The sequence below is a fragment of the Epinephelus moara genome, chromosome 5 (genome assembly GCF_006386435.1).
Source record: "Epinephelus moara isolate mb chromosome 5, YSFRI_EMoa_1.0, whole genome shotgun sequence".
Classification (NCBI taxonomy): Eukaryota; Metazoa; Chordata; class Actinopteri; order Perciformes; family Serranidae; genus Epinephelus; species Epinephelus moara.
The window spans coordinates 29,071,864-29,088,628 of record NC_065510.1 but is presented as its reverse complement, the minus strand read 5'-3'; the positions used below and the strand labels follow the sequence as shown (position 1 = coordinate 29,088,628).

The window sequence follows — 16,765 nt, the reverse complement described above, 5'->3', positions numbered from 1 at the left end:
AAAACAAAAGGTGATTGTTCCTTTGAAGTCGTGGCTCCAACACTATGGAACTCTCTTCCATTAGGTTTATGGTCTGTGGTCTCGTATGAAATTAAAGAAAAACAACTGAAGACCCATCTTTACAAATTGGCCTTTGTCCCACCCTTTATTGTCATGTGCTTGTTCCCTGGTATGTTTCTGTTCGAGGCCTCAGCAGCCTACATTTGCTCTATGTTTTACTTTCTTTTTGTTGCCTTGTTTTCATTTGTTTTATTGCCTTTGTTTCATTGATTGCATGTTTTATTGTATTTTGTGAAGCACTTTGTGAATTTCATTCTGTGAAAGGTGCTATATCAAATACATTTTATTAATATATTATTATAAAATGTAAGCATACAGTGTAGAATTACAGTATAATAATACTTACTACACTACACTACTACTACATACTACAGTAATTATCATGAGTGGGCCACTGGCTCAACTTCCATCAGGTCTTTTGGCTCACATTACCCCACCCTTGCTATTTTACCAAACTTGTATCATCAAGTAGTGTAGAGCTAACGTCACGCTAACAGTATAGCAGCATATTGTAACTTCTCCAGCACTAACACAGATGACAAGCAGATGACTCACAAGGATGCTGACTCCTTGAATGTGAAAAAAAAAAGATCGTAGTGAATGGCAAAAACCCCCAAACAAACAAAAAAGAAGAACAACTATGTTATATTTTATTATTATATTATTATACTTCTATGTGCTGATCACCTACTCCATGGCCCTCTCTCCAGCATAGGGTCAGTAAAATGGATAACTCTTCAAAAATGTTTGGTCACATGAACAAATTTCCCCTGTTTATTCAGTAAGAAAAGCAGCAGGGATTTTGTATTTTTAATTTACCCCAACCAAATGGTTGACCCTCATCCAAAATCAACATCAACCAAACGAAACCACAGGATGACAATAAGATGAAAGATTTTTAATCAGTAAAAACAGGTGCAATATCTCACATGTAAACAATTGCAGCATCTCATTCTTAATACCTGAATAGTTACATAGAAATATTTTAGTGACTCAAGGATTCCTGTAAAAATAGATCAGTTTAACAAAAAGAACAATATCCCCTTCAAAAAAGAAAAGAAACATTTTGCTAATTATTTCAAGTGCTCTGAGGCTCACCCACAGATCAGTGAGCAGTTGCCACTTCTTCAGTATTAAATAAGTCTCAGCTTCATTAGTAGCCCTCTCTCCCTGCAGCCAAATTCTACATCACTAACCTGCAGTCATGCACACACCCACTACTGCTCATCAGTTTATGATGATACAAAGCACTGTTGGGAAACATCATCATCATCATCATCATCATCATCATCATCGGCCCCTGGCTTGAAGCAGCAGGTGAGTGCATGATAGTAGCATTTATATTTCCCTCATTGGAGGAGAGAACTGGGCCTGTTAACTTCCTCCATGTTTGTCCTGAGAAATTCAGTATAATGTACATTTCCATATTCCATCAGTACAGCCAGGTAGGCTTAGGGCGCCATCAAGGTATTATGGTATACCAGGGTACTTGGAAATCCCAACAATACCGTCAAAAACACAGACGCACCCACATCTGTCTCTTAAACTCATATAGAGACAGTAATGAGCATGTAGAGCACATCATACGCCACCAGAGGTCAGTCTGTGCTGGTGGAGCGGGCAGCTGAGCTGACAGACATGGCCGCTGGGGATAATGTTACAGGACTGTGACCAGTTGCATCTAACACTGTGAATTAAGGGTTTTTCCATTTTGTTTCTGTCGAATTTTAGCACCACACACACATGCCATTATATACTGTACACCCTGGGGATTATTCAGGAAGGTATGACAAAACAGATACCACCCAAGATTACAGCTAGTCATAACAGGCTTTCTACTTTGCCTCCCCCGTCCCTGAATGATGTGAAGCTAGCATAACTCAAACTTCTTCCAGCATCCGTCCTTTGATAGGTAGGCTTTTAGTGTGAAAACATCAGGCAGTGTTGAGTTACTAGCTTCACATCGATCAGGAATACAGCAAAGAAGGAACAACTGTAATTAATCAGAGTATGAAAACAATATTTATGTTAATATAAGGAGAAACTGGAAGCAGCAGAGTGGTGAGTTTTCACGACTCGGTTGTTGTACTGATGGAATTAGTGAGTTATACTGAATTTAGCATGTGAGCTGTTGTAGTGAGCTACAGGTGATTTGAACTTCCTGTTTCTTTTACTAGTTTGGGCTAAACAAAACTTGTAGAAAAGACTCCCGCACAATGCTGCGATGTTTCGGGGACTAGACCTTCATTACCCTGGGGATAAAGACTGTGACCTTTTTTTTGCCTGATGAAGGTCTAGTCACTGAAACATTGCAGCATTAAAATCATCATTTTTGCAAGTTAGACAGTGTGCAGGAGTCTTTCCTACAAATTCTTCTTGTCCCTCTCCCACGCACCTATTTGGAAATAGATGTGTGAAGTATTCCTTTTACTTGTTTGGGCTGGCCATTGATTGGCTATCATTTGAGAATTAATAGCAATGCAGGTAAGGTAGAGAATTGGGCTGCAGGGTCTGTGTAATACGTTTAACTCGGATTACGTCATCACCCTTTACAGGAATTTCATTTTTGCAAGCACAGTTGGCACTGAATTCCCACACTAGTGTGTTCCTAAGAGTGGATAAGCCCACAGTCATGACGGCACCTTGGAGTAGTCTGTCTGTAACAAACACAGCCACTTATCTATCTTGTTTTAAGTGTTTCCTTCTTCTGTCCTGACGTAGCAGCAGTCTTAGTTTTTCTTCTGACAGTAATCATCAGTCATCTTCATTTTCCCTCTACCATGACAAATGATCAAGTCATGTTTCCCCTTGGGTCATGCATGACGTCGTCATTCAGTCTCAGGTCTAATCGCATCTTTTTTTACTCATCCATTTCAGTCCGTCTTTGTTTCCTGGCCCTCTTTCCTCTCTCCTCCTCTTCTCTGCATCTCTCTCAGGATTCCCTACAGACTCGTGGTCAGGAGGCCATATGGCTTCTTTTCTGTTCTGGCTCTTGTTTCTCCACCTCTACCTGCTCTTGAGCCTCCGTCCTGTCCTTCAGTGCCCTCAGCAGGACCCTGAGCAATGTGTTCTCATTCAGCAGGTTTTCAGCAGTGTCTGCAAGCTCCTGCAGCCGTCTCACCGCCTCCCCGAGCTGCCGGCTTTTCTCCCGGTACTGCTCCTCTAAGCTTTGCCTCTCTCGCTGCAGCTCTGTGTTCTGGGCTTCTAAGCTTAGAGTGTCAAATGTCAGTCGGCGGTTGTCGCGCCACAGCTGTGCCAGCTGTTCGGAGAGACGTTTGCGGGCTTGACGCAGCACTTGAACCTCTTGCTGGAGTGCCAGAAACTCTGCACGGAGGACAGCACCGGGTCCTGCACTCTCCGCCTCACTAGACGCTGGCACTGGTTTGTCTGCATGTTGTACAGAGCCAGAGTGCTGCAGGATGAAGCGAAGGAGGTTGGGTAACGTGATGGGCAGGTCATCAGGAAACTTCACGCTAAAATGTTTTCTTGAAGAGAAGAAGAAACAGAGAAGAGTGAAAACTGCATGTGGGTCTGTGAGTTCAGTGAAATACTATGTTTTTATGTGTCAAATCAGCAAATCAGTTTCCTTTTGGTACTGTTTACACTGTTTATACTTGGGTGGTCCTATCACAAGTGGACAGCTCTATGTCTGTCTTTTCACACCTGGCGATAGACTGCGTCTCCATGTGATTCTTGAGTGACCAGTTGTGATCAGATCTCACTTTCCCACTGTATGCAAATAAACACTTGAATTATTTCCATTCACAAGGACCAAATGTGTTTGTCGCTGTTTTTTACTATTAAAAAAACGGGTATAATCTTATTTCATTGTGGATCTGCACTGTATTGTTTCCCTCAGCTCCTCCAGGCCCCACACTCTCTCTCTCTCCGTCTCTGTTTTAGCACCTCCCTGGTGCTAGCCTACTAGACTAGCCTACTGCTATGGGAGTGTCAGCGCCTTGCTGGGGACAGCTGGTGAGAGTCTGCCTGCACACACACAGTGAGAGGGCTAACTGTTAGCATGACACAGCTAATCGGACAGAGACTGAACTGACTGGTTGCCAGAAGGAGAGTGGCTCCTGAGACAGTCCTTCAGTGCTGTGTCTAACCTATGTAACAGCAGCAACAGAAAGTTTGCTTAGTACCCAACGGGGAGTTGGATAAGAAAAGCAACAGTGCTGAAAAAATGTGGCCATATGCGGCTCAGACCACCTCCACATTTGGTCTGAGTGATCAGATTTCAAGATGCATTGAGGACGCATTGGGTGCATTCATGCCTGTGCTTAGAGCTGTCCATTTGTAGTTGCATCAGCCAGGACGTATGGTAATACTAGGTATAAAGAGGACCTATGTTTCTTTTTTTTCCATGTGCTAAATTTGCCAATCAGTTTCCTATTAGGGATTATTAACTTTATCAATTAATTCAGTGTATGGCATCGAGGTTGTAACTGAAAAGGCCCTGGAGGTTACTGTGTGTTGTACTTTGCTGTAAGTGTGCTATAGCTGTAACTAAATCCTAATTTTACTAATAGTTAATCAGCCAATTATTTTCTTGATTAACTTATTGTTCAGTCAATAAAAAGTCAGAAAACTGTGAAAAAATGGCCATCATAATTTCTTGAATGTGATATCTTCAAATTGTTGACTAACAGTTTGAAAACCTGAGACAAAGAAAATCAGTAAACCCTTACATGTGAAAAGCTTCACATATAAATTTATTATCAAACAGTTACCAATTATTTTTCTGTTGACTGCATAAGGCCCTGATCACAGAGAAAGTGTTTTAGCAGCTGGAGGCGCCTTTTTACAATTGTTTTTAATGAGAATTAAGCTTTTTGCCTTGAGCCGTGCCTCACGTTTCTGCGCTCTAAGTGCCTGGTGTTTTTGCTGGACTGCTTTGAACTCCTTCAGTTGAAAAAACTTCAACTCAAAGCAGAAAAATGCCCCACATCGTCTCTTTTTTTGTCAGCTTTTTTCCCCATTGTCGAAACGGATGATTTAAGAGGCGGCAGGCCCTCTGTGGTTGTCATGACATGTTTACAGTTGGTAAACAATGGAGGAGAAACTGGTGGTAGCGCTTGCTGGATACCCAGAGCTTTACGGCCCAACAATAGATAGCAAGTTGTCAAACTGCCCCTGAATCATCCTAAAATATGACTGGAAACAGCCATCATGGAGGAGAAGCTCCTGGACCAACTGATGGTACTCCCGTGATCCACCCTCTTTTTTAGGGTCTCATGTACCCACACAGATCTCTGTTTCCCTGTGCCCAAAAAAACTATTTGCTGACAGCCTCTCACCCTCAACCAGAGCTACAGCAGGTACCCTCTGCCTCAACATTTTAGGAACTAGATACTGATTACTGTCAAATAAATAAAATAAATAAATAAATAGTAGATTGAATACACAGGAAGGTTAGAATAAGGAGGTGAGTCAGTGGTTGCCTGGCAACAATAAAAAGGCAGAGCAAGCGTTTTTTTCACTAGTGGCATTCTTTTTTTTTTTTTCTTTCTTTAAAGGACAGTGCGGCACACCTCATGTTTTGCAACCTGCAAAATGCTTTCTGTGTGATTGGAGCCTTATTGTTTCAGCTCTAAAGAATACTGTGGTCACTGCCAGCCAAATGTCCAGGTATTAGAAAATGCAATCTCCAAATGTTCATATGTGTGTATGGTTCTTACCTGTATTTGGGAAACAGAAGAATAGCGGGAACATGATCCACCATGAACTCCCATGGAAGATCATTACGCGCAACATTCACCCTACACAGAAAAAATGTGATTATTTTTTTCTTTTTTCTTTTAAAGGTTCGACCAGAACTGTTTATTTTTCACCAAAAATTAAAGATATGATCAACAGAAAGAAATTCATATTAAAACACACAGTACTGCCACAATACCCACATCAACAGTAAAACATAAAAGCATACACATGCGGTACCTGGCCACAGTGATGGTGCTGTTTCCCTGTAATAATCTGGCCAGCTGGATGATGATGTGGTTGAGAACAGAGCAAAATCCACACCACTGAGTGTAGTAGAACAGCAGAACATCCTGCAAGAGAACACACACACATAGACATTTTCAGTATTGAATGCTAAATCCTTCACACAAATTATATGGAAGGATAAGGTCAAAGTAAAAAGGAATGGGAGCAGTGTCTTTTGTCACCTTTTCGAGGTCCATGACGGAGGGCAGGAAGGAGGAGGTGGTCAGTTCTGTGATGAGGAGGCGTGGAGGCGAGTGCTGGTTTGTGTCTGGATGCCTGGTTTCCTCGTCTCCTCCTCTCCTGTCTTCTTCTCCCACTAAGTGTCTCTGCAAGAGGCTGTATGGAGCACTGAAGTTCCTGATGAAGGCCTCTTTAACAAGATACAGAGACACTCAGTGAAAACAGAGAACTACTATCAGGATCATATTCAAATGTAATGCAGATTTTAACCAGCTGACACAAAGACAGTGTAACAGACAATTACAAGATTGTTGTGGTATCAGTGATACCAATCTAGGGTTATGCTGGCACAAATTCACTTCCAGGGTGCATGGAGAAGAGAAATAATAAAGGATTACAACTCCAGCCGCTTCGTTATGAGACCAACACATTTTGGCTTATAGCTTTCTTCAGGGCTCCTCTAGCAATTCAGAAAATTACTTCAGGATGACTTTCACTTCTGTTTGGTTAAGCATCCAAATATTATACTTGTACATACTGCATTATTTTTATCATTCTAGGACGCCTCTTAACATCAGGCTACAGGATTGTAGAGTAGCATAAACCTTTTAATTAATCAGGTAAGTCCCGTTGAGATCGAGATCACATTTTCAAGAGAGAACTGAGCACACAAATAATGACATAGAACAACCAATTTAAAAAGTACAACATAGCAATATAACATGAATAAAATTAAATGATATTTAGGTAAAACTATCACATTTTGACAATCAGGTCATTGGACAGAGAACTTTGGGTGAGTACTTTTTGTACCCGTTACTAAATTATCAACAATATTATAGAGAAGATATCTCACATGCAGTTGAACACACTGACATGCTTACACAGGTGCTGGGAAAAGGCATTAAATTTGTTGCATACTACATGTGTAAGTGGGTCACTATACAGCACATCAAAACTAAATGAAGGAGCAGCTGGTATCTGTAGTATTTTAGGTAATGTGAAAAATGCGAGCTCTATAATAAAAGATTTAGGCTCATAACTTTAAAACCGTCATTAGGCTTGGGCGGTATGAAGTTATTACGGTATATCAAGGTATTTAGAAATCCTGAAGGTATGATTCTCAGTATCATAAAAAATACAGATGCTCCTCCTTCTGTTAAACTGATACGGAGATGCTGTACTAAGGTGATGTCACATGATGAGGATGCGCCACCAGCGGTCAGCCTCTACTAAATGTCAGGAATGAATGAAGGTATGAAAAAACAGATGCCGCCCAAGCCTATTATTCATTTTCATATTATTATTATTATTGTTCAAATAACTTCATAGTTTCTCATAATTTATATTATTAATTATTAATATTATTAATTATTACTATTCTGTAATAACTTGGGTAACAGTGGCACCCTGAACATAATTTTAAGGCTCTCAGCTGCAGTCTGTTGTCTTTGTGATGTCATCAGGCAGTGAACAGCGGAAAGCTGCCTGATGTTTGCAGATCACAGTGGATCAAGACGCGCATGCAGAATGGTTAAAAATACTTTTTGTTAATTATAAACATGAACATGCAGATAACCATGACATCATAATACAGCCTTTGGGAGCAAAAAAGTAACATTTTTAAAATGTATGCAACGAAAAACTCATCACATACAACTCAAAGGCCACAACACTGTGTGTGGAATTCACTGCAAACTTCTTTGTGGTGAAAACATCTGTACAGAGTATGCAAAAGACCATGAAACTAAGACATGACCTGACCTGCTGATCTGCATAATATGCAAAAGAATTGTTTGCCTCAGTCTTTGTTTAACTATGCGTCATATTTGCACTTTGTGCTCAGAATCAAAATGGACATGGTAACTACACACTAGTTTGACTCCTCCATCAACACAACACAAAACTTAATAAATATAAAAAGAAATTAACATTGGCTGCATCAAATTTAGTGAAATTTGGTCAGGCCCTTACACTGTACATCTAAATTTAAATTTGGAGTTCAGTAGTATGACAGAAACGCTGATAGCCTATAACACAACAGCCATTTTCAACAGATACACACAAATGCATCTATGAGTGTTTACTCTTCTGTGTCTATAATATATAGTAATCTATAAAAACACTATCATTACATACTGAAATTATAGCAAATAAAGTCTAAAATTAATATTAGATTTTTGAATGATGTCCCAAGAAAAAGGCATGTAAATAGTAAAGAGTAGTGTACCTAAAATAAAGCCATGTGGCACACCACAAGTGACATAGACAGTGAAATGTCATTCACCAACTGTTCTTCTCAGAAATTGCTTCTTAAATTCTATTTATGCAGTTTTTATGAGTATTCTGACATTCACTTATGTTTTATATTTGGCATCGGTTCATAGGTAAGAACAGAATCTGCACACTCAAGAGCACACTTACACACACATATTGTGCAGAATAACTAGTTATTTTTTTCTTCTGATCCTGTTATTGTATAATATTATAGGATTTATATTACAATGATATTTTATCATTTTAAATATGTTTTAATAATTATGATTATTTTACTAAAGTGTTATGGTCTTTTAAAATAAACACTACACTAAGGCTTCGGTTCACACCAGTTTTGTTAATAGAAACTATGTCGTCTAATATGTAATGACTGATCATGCCAGAAAGTATCACGGACAGTTTGAACAGGCGGGTCAAAAACTGACAAAGCAGCATTCAGAGTAAGTTAATAATTACCCATATAAACAAACACACACCTTGGAGAGCACTGTGGTGCTTGTCTCTGTCCTCAGTCCAGACAACTGTTCTACTATAATGCATGAGGTTTGTGGGTTACGGTTTGGGTGGTTGATTAACATGTATTTTTAGCATCCCTTCCTTTTTGAAAATTAGATTTTTATCCACTCTTGACGCTACTAAATATGACAGTTCATTTGGCGTTTGCTTCCTGCAGATGAATCTTTTTAATTTAATTTTTTTTAATTTTATATACTTTATTAATCCCCGAGGGGAAATTCAATTTTTTTTTCACTCTGTTTGTCAATTACACACAGGTCCGAACACACACATGCACAAACTGGACCTATACATGCACTAAGTGGAGAGATGTCAGAGTGGGCTGCCCATGACAGGCGCTCCGAGCGGTTGGGGGGTTCGGTGCCTTGCTCAGGGGCACCTCGGCAGTGCCCTGGAGGTGAACTGGCACCTCTCCAGCTACCAGTCCACGCTCCATATTTTGGTCCGGACGGGGACTTGAACAGGCGACCCTCCGGTTCCCAACCCAAGTCCCTATGGACTGAGCTACTGCCGCCCCATCTTGAATTCAGAACTACTGACATTTTTTCATTGTTTGGAGACCGGTGCTCCACTCTCTTCAGACTCTTATTTGGACATTCTTGACTTAATTCTCTTAACTTTAAACTCATTAGAATAAAATGCAGTCCTAATCTTACCAAGAGACTCTGTCAACGTGGCTGCCGGGCTGCGGTGGAGAACGTAATGAACCTCATCCTTCAGGTTCACGATAGCTGCAAACGACCCATCGCTTTGTACACCATGCTCCTGGTAAAGAGAAGCACTTCTGTTGCCTGTTGCTCCGAGCCTCACTGCCAGAGGCCAGTTCAGAGCAAGATCCAGCACATAAAACCTGAGCGTCCTGTTGGTCTGGCACCGGAGACCTGTGATGCCATCTCCTCCCTGCTGAGGGGCAGAGGATGGAGGGATGGACGAAGGAGGAGGAGGTGTAAGGGGAACTCTTTGCATGTCTGACTCCTCTTTGGCTTGTGATTCATTGAGCTGAGGTTCAACTTTTCTGCAGCAGGCACTGTATTGACTAAAGGGGCTGTAGCTGTTCAGAAAGTTGCTACAGCCCGCTGAGGTTGTGGTGTTTATGGACACAGCAAGCAGTCGGTGTAGGCAGCAGTGTCTGAGATAAAACTGCAACATGTCTCCTCCGTGAGTCGTGGAGGAGAAAGAGCAGCGCACAGAGGAGCTGGTCAGGCTCGATCGTGACAAACTGAGGCACACCTCACACACATTTGTACTGGACTCTGGGAGAAGAACCGACTGGCAGCATGGCGAGTGGGTGGTGAAACTTTTGTCCAAGCTGGAGTGGTTGTTGTTGTCACAGGAATGATAACGCACAGCAATGTCTGCAACCTGAAAGACAAAAGACAACATCATAACAACAAACAAAAAATAAATTAACTGAAATTAAAGGGTAGCCAGTGAGGGAAGGCTAAAATACAGGTGATGGGTTTTGTTAAGATCCTTGCCGCTGCATTTTGAACCACCTGCCATCGATAGAGAACTCAAACATGGATAAATGGAGTTACGGTGGTGTAAATGTAATAAAATAAAATCATGGATACATTTCTCCAGGTTAGCAGAGGATAGGAAAGATGTATTAAAAGCAGAGAAAGCAGGACTGAACAACCCTCTAGACTTGAGCGTCAAAACTGAGGTTACAGTTGAATGGGACTCCTAGATTGTGAGCTACAGGTTCAACATCTATTGACAGCCTGCTCAGGTTAGCACAGATGCGCTGAATGGAGTTTTATTATATCTGATTTATTGTTGTTAAGCTGCAGGAAAATTTTTGAAGCATACGGAATTCAGTCTCATCGACACAGTTAATGAGAGTGACTGCTATTATCAGCAGGTGATACTGGTAAGTCAGCATAAAGATTCATTTGCTCATATGTGTAGCGCTGCTTTACGCAAGAAGAGATACAAAAGAAACACAAGGTAATATTAACAGAAAATAAAAAAGACACACATAAAATAGTAAAACAAAAGAAAATAGAAGATGAAAGGAAGCTAAAAAAAGATAACAAATTAAAAATAGAAACTACCGGTAGGTACAGTGCAATGAAATAAATAAATAAACTGTCCCAATAAATGTCCCAAAGTTAACTTACTAAAAGTCACGTGGCAAAAAGAAAAGTTTTTACCCTGTTTTAAAATTATTGATAGTTGGACCAGATCTCAAATTTTCTGAGCGTTTGTTTTACATATGAAGAAAAAAAAAATACAAATAATATTATATTTGTGAATGATGTCCCAAGAAAAAGGCATGTAAACAGAGAAGAGTAGTGGACCTAAAACGCAGCCCTGTGGCACACCACAAGTGAGATAGGCAGTAGAGGATAAAGCATTACCAAAAGCAAAAGATCCTATGTGATTTCTTCCATTCCTGCTTACCTGCTGTAGTACAGGGCTCGGCTTGGACCCAAGTGGATTGTGCGGCAGGAAGAGCAGCAGTGCCGGACCTTTAGTTAGCTCATATTCCAGGAGGCGGGACTTTGTTCCTGGAGGCTGCAGCCACTGGAGGACGGTTTCATGGTGTTCAAACACCCACTTACAGATGGCCTCTGATGTGAAGTTACGTTCCCTTCGAGGGAAGATCTGACAGAAGAAAACAGATGCCGGTGAAATGCCTTAGTGTACTGCACATCCAAAATGATAGTTAATCCTTTTTTAACCTGTGGTTTGTGGCCTAACATTGCTTACCAAAGAGGAGTTAAATCTTCTGTAAAGGTAAACTGTTTCATCGTCTTCTACTGAGATGGCCTCTGCCACCTGTTTGTTGGTCACAACCCCGAAACGTATAACACCACGGAAATCTGCACCAGAAAAACAGAGAGGCTGAGGGCTGAATACACAGACATTAACAATGTGTTTTTCCCATCATTGTACAGTTCTTATTTTTAGCCTACTCACTGCTACAGTCACTGTAACAATCAAGCCCGCTCAAAGAAATGGCTGGGCCCCTGAGAAGGTCCTGTGAATGGGCTCGTATGATCATTTCTTACCTCTTTTTAAGGCCTGCAGGGCAGAGGAAAGGTACGTGATGTACCCCGGCGGCTGAGGAGAGGAGTTAAACTGGAAGAAACCCACCACTCGAGGCTGGAAATACACATGAGAAAGCCTATTACAACACATATCCTTCCTGAAAGAAGACACATATGTGAACACACACATTATTCAACCCCAGTAAAACTTTCAGGTCATTCCTTGAAGAGAGCTAACATTAGTAACTTGCGTAACTAACTCTTGACCAGCACACACAGTGAGGAACAAACTGATTTACTGCCAGAAAATACGCCAGATGGCCTGAAGCCAAACAATACCTCGTGATAGGAGAGGAACTCTTCGAGCGTGGCTCTCGATGGGAGGTAAGTGAGTGGTGTGATGACTCTGAGGATAAAACTTTCCACATATGGAGCCACAAACGGACCCTTGTACTCTATAGGCCCAAATCTGCAGCACAGAAACACATGACAAACAACATAGTGGATCAATTATGTGATCATAAGAATCAAAATTACTCAGGAAACATGTAAATGCCAAATGTTTAGGTCATCATCTACTAAGTAAATTGATTACATGATCAATCAATCAATCAGTTTTATTTATAAAGCCCAATATCACAAATCACAGTTTGCCTCACAGGGCTTTACAGCATACGACATCCCTCTGTCCTTTGGACCCTCACAGCGGATAAGGCAAAACTCCCCCCAAAAAAACCTTTAACGGGGGGAAAAAACGGTAGAAACCTCAGGAAGAGCAACTGAGGAGGGATCCCTCTTCCAGGATGGACAGATGTGCAATAGATGAGATGCATCAGAAATTAAAACCTCTACCAAACAAAGTCCTGGGAGAAACTGTGGATACATGAGCTGAGAATGATATTACAAACCACAGCCACTAATGCAGAAATTGATGCTGCACTTGTTGAGTCGCATTTGGGGCTTCACAATAACTATATAAAATAAGACGAAAATGATCACTTAATTGCTTACGTAAATGCCAAACATTTATGGATTCAAGCTTCTTCAGTGTGAGTATTTACTGCTTCTATCACTGTAAATTTATTATCTTTGGGGTTTGGACTGTTGGTCAGACACAACCAGCAATTTGAGGATGTGACGTTGGGCTTCAGGAAATGGATGGAAGGTAAGTCAGTGTGCGATTGACTCTATTTATCTAGTTTTAGACAAAATGATGAATCAAGGAAACAATACAAACACTCCTACAGTTCAATTCCAGTTTTACTTTAGCTGTTTGCATGGAGACATTGGATGTTCCTAATTATGTCTGTCCATGTAAGAATGAACAATTCAGGATATCTGTTCCTTTACGGCTCAAAAACATAAACTTGAAAACAACAAATAAACTCCTAAAAGCAATAAAGTTTACAAATATCAAAGAAAGCTACAGTGGACCAGTCTTATCACTGTCCTCTCTAAGAAATGGTTTACATAAGCACATCATAATATCAGAAAAATAAATTAAAGCAGTCAAGCTGGCAAAACAACACAACGCAGGCTGTCTGAAAAGCTGTTATGAAGTGAATGCACTTGCCCTGCTATACATTTTAACACTGACAAGAGGAGTCTACGTCTAAGATCCTATTTTTATTTTACCATTATGATAAATGTAAGATAAGAATAAATGTTTAGTCATTTTAAGCCTTCATTAGACAACATACAACAAAGGTCCATGGTCAGTCACAAACAGAGGATGTTGTGATTCATGGTCAACACCCTGAAACCAATAAGGGTGTCTCAATTCTGGCTAAGTTTAAAGTTAGTGAATGTCTTATGTTACAAGAAATTGCAGTTAACTAGAGTTCATTAAACCACAGCAATCCTGTTGGAGCAATAACATCAAAATCACAGCTGTGCTGTTCACACACACTGTTCACGTGTCAATTATTCACTAACAATCATTTCACTTAAGTACAAACAACATTGAAAGGGATGAGTGTCTTACCTTCTATAAAACAAATGGATGATGGGGTACTGATAGAAGCGGTTTTGCTTCCTGCATTTCCCATGATTCCACCAGCAGTTCACGGCCACGAACTGCACCTATGTGTTTGTGTTTGTAAGAGAGAGACAAAAACAAGCTGAACAACTATTTCCAAACCACAAACAGGGTATGGTGTGTTCTCATTGTCAGTCATGACATCAGGCTTTATTCTGTCACACGTTCAGCACAAATGGGGCCCAATAATCTGTGCCTGACTAATTACACCCCAACAGACACATTTTAGTTCATTATTTTACACTGTATTTTGTTTTAGCCCCTTTTTAATGGTGTCCCAGAAGCTGTATTTTCTCTTCTACACATTTATCTTCTATATATTACTTGTCTGCAATAACAACAAGCCTTAAGTTTCTGCTATCTTATCAGAGGTAGTCCATTATGGCCTCAATTTAGGTCACTATTGTGTATATAAACACTCCTGCAGAACGCTTACTGTGTCCTCAGGTATTCTGTACCTGTTTGGCCAGCTTCTTAGCCACTTGCTGCACTTCTTGACGGGCAGCCATCGAGTGAGCACACCACGGTGCATAGAAGAAGATGAGAGATACCTCCGCTACACTCCTAAGACGCTCCACCTAAAGAGACAATGTAGATGTTATCAACTTGACCACTGTGTTAGATTGTAATTCTGCTTGTGTTTTAAGTTCTTTCAGGGATTAACACTTGTAGTTAAAGTGCTTTGAGAAACTTGAATTAATACATGTATATCTCACCTGGTCTAGCTGACCCAAGTAGAGGTCCACTACCGGGGCGTCGGCAGAGAAGAACCGCACTGGAGGCCGAGCTGCTGCCACAACATTCTTAGCACGACTATAGAGGGAAAAGATATCAATGTGACACCAAAATTCAGTTTCCTGTACAAGATAAGCACTTCCATTCTGCAACTGTCACAGCGGCAGGTTGTGCCCCAGATCATTTGTCTATAATTTGCTTCATGTTTCAGTCCTCCCAGGTGTAATTTTCCAAGCTGAGTTCACTGGAACATAAGTCTGTGTTGTTTGGTGCACAGACACTGTCAATTCATCAATCAAAGGATCAGCAAAAATTAATCATCAACAAATTTTATAAGGAGGAGAAGAAGAAGAAGAAGAAGAAGAAGAAGAAGAAGAAGGAGAAGGAGATATACTAAATAATTTTTTTTTCACTCGGTTATCATAACACACACAGGCCTGACATACACACACATGCACAAACAGGACCTATACATGCATTGAATAGAGAGATGTTAGAGGAGGGCGGCCTGAGCAGTTGAGGGTCCTGTGCCTAGCTTAGGGGCACCATGGCAATGCCCAGGGACCGAGCTGGCACCTCTCCAGCTACCAGTCCACACTCCATATTTGGTCCAGATGGGGACTTGAGCTGGCGACCCTTTGGTACCCAACCCAAGTCCCTATGGACTGAGCTACTGCGGCCCCTACTTTGATACTGGAAATGCCAGAAATTGTTGCTGTTGTGAACCGAATCCACTTCGGTTCTGGACTCTGTACCCTTTAAGATCCGGTGCATAACATTATAGAGACCCCAACTGGTTTATAGCTGCAACTCAAGATTAGTGTTATCAACAATCTCTCTGTCAATAATGGTGAAAACTGCCTATTACAATTTGCAAATTCTTGTTTTGTCCATCAATTATCATTACAGATATTCCCTTGCTGTACTATAATGACTGACAACAAAAGACAGCAAATCCTCTGAAGTGAGGAGCTGGAGCTAGAGGATGTTTAGCATTATTGTTTGATTAATAAAACCAAGTGACTGATCAGTTGATCAAAACAGTTGATTTTCTGTCCATCAGCTACTCAGTTACTTGACTAATTGTTTCAGCTCCCCAGATTTAGCTGGTAATGCTTTTGCACCTCTATAAAATAATATCTTGACTGAAGTACTTTTACTTATAATGGGAGTATTTTCACAGTGATATTGCTGCGTTTACTTAATTAAGTGATTACAATACTTCTCCCATCTCAACCGGATAAGAAGCAGGATGTGACTGAGCTAACTTGTTGTAATTTGCTTCAAGTTTCAGTCTTTAATCTTTCAATCTTCACAGCTTGTCACACTGAACATGAATGTTTACTACAGAGCTGTGGTTGTTACGCAGTTGTCTTTGGAGCCATTTACTAACACAGACACCAAACCCTTAATAAAATCCTACAGCACGAAGGACTGATACACTCCTGGTGTTACACTGTCTGTTTAAACGGGTTAAAGCATTAGTTAATCCTCTTGTCACACAGTACACGTCAGTTTCAGCTCAGCTGTCAAACATATTGAAGACCCTGATTAGTTATGATTAGCTACATTATAATTAGGGATAGCGAATGTGTGATTTACTGACGCTACTACTACATTTATGTCTCAGTAAAGTAATGTTCAGTCATGACTGTCTCATGTTAGCCTGGTCACAGAAACACGCTACAATAGGAACAGAAGCTGTTCTTTACGATGCTGGCTGTTACCTGCATGTGAACTTGACGGCCAGTATGAGCAGGACGCCGAGCACCACAGCCCCGCAGAGTAGAGCCGGTCTCCGGGCCATCAGAAACAGCACCTGCCGGCGGAGAGACTGCCGCACCCGGCGCAGCATTACAGGCTGTCGTCGGCTCTCCGTCCCATTTATACGCCCCAGCCACTGCTCAACGCGTCCATTTGCCTAACGGGGGGGGGGGGGGGGGGGGGGGGGGGGGGGAGGGCTGGTTCGACAGGG

General features: G+C 41.0%; 1 protein-coding gene across 1 annotated transcript in view; it reads right to left on the bottom strand.

Moving 5' to 3' along the window:
* Positions 1-937: 937 nt before the first annotated feature.
* Positions 938-16,765, bottom strand: part of txndc11 (thioredoxin domain containing 11) — a 15,968-nt gene continuing 140 nt past the window's right edge. The window contains exons 2-14 of the mRNA XM_050044518.1: positions 16,518-16,724; positions 14,772-14,868; positions 14,514-14,633; positions 14,002-14,099; positions 12,357-12,486; positions 12,039-12,132; positions 11,737-11,849; positions 11,428-11,631; positions 9,678-10,383; positions 6,231-6,418; positions 6,001-6,113; positions 5,742-5,822; positions 938-3,545 (exon numbers count right to left, since the gene is read on the bottom strand). Of these exons, the coding sequence (XP_049900475.1) occupies positions 3,017-3,545; positions 5,742-5,822; positions 6,001-6,113; positions 6,231-6,418; positions 9,678-10,383; positions 11,428-11,631; positions 11,737-11,849; positions 12,039-12,132; positions 12,357-12,486; positions 14,002-14,099; positions 14,514-14,633; positions 14,772-14,868; positions 16,518-16,645 (2,601 nt within the window). The 5' untranslated portion in view covers positions 16,646-16,724 and the 3' untranslated portion in view covers positions 938-3,016. The remainder of the gene's footprint in view (positions 3,546-5,741; positions 5,823-6,000; positions 6,114-6,230; positions 6,419-9,677; positions 10,384-11,427; positions 11,632-11,736; positions 11,850-12,038; positions 12,133-12,356; positions 12,487-14,001; positions 14,100-14,513; positions 14,634-14,771; positions 14,869-16,517; positions 16,725-16,765) is intronic.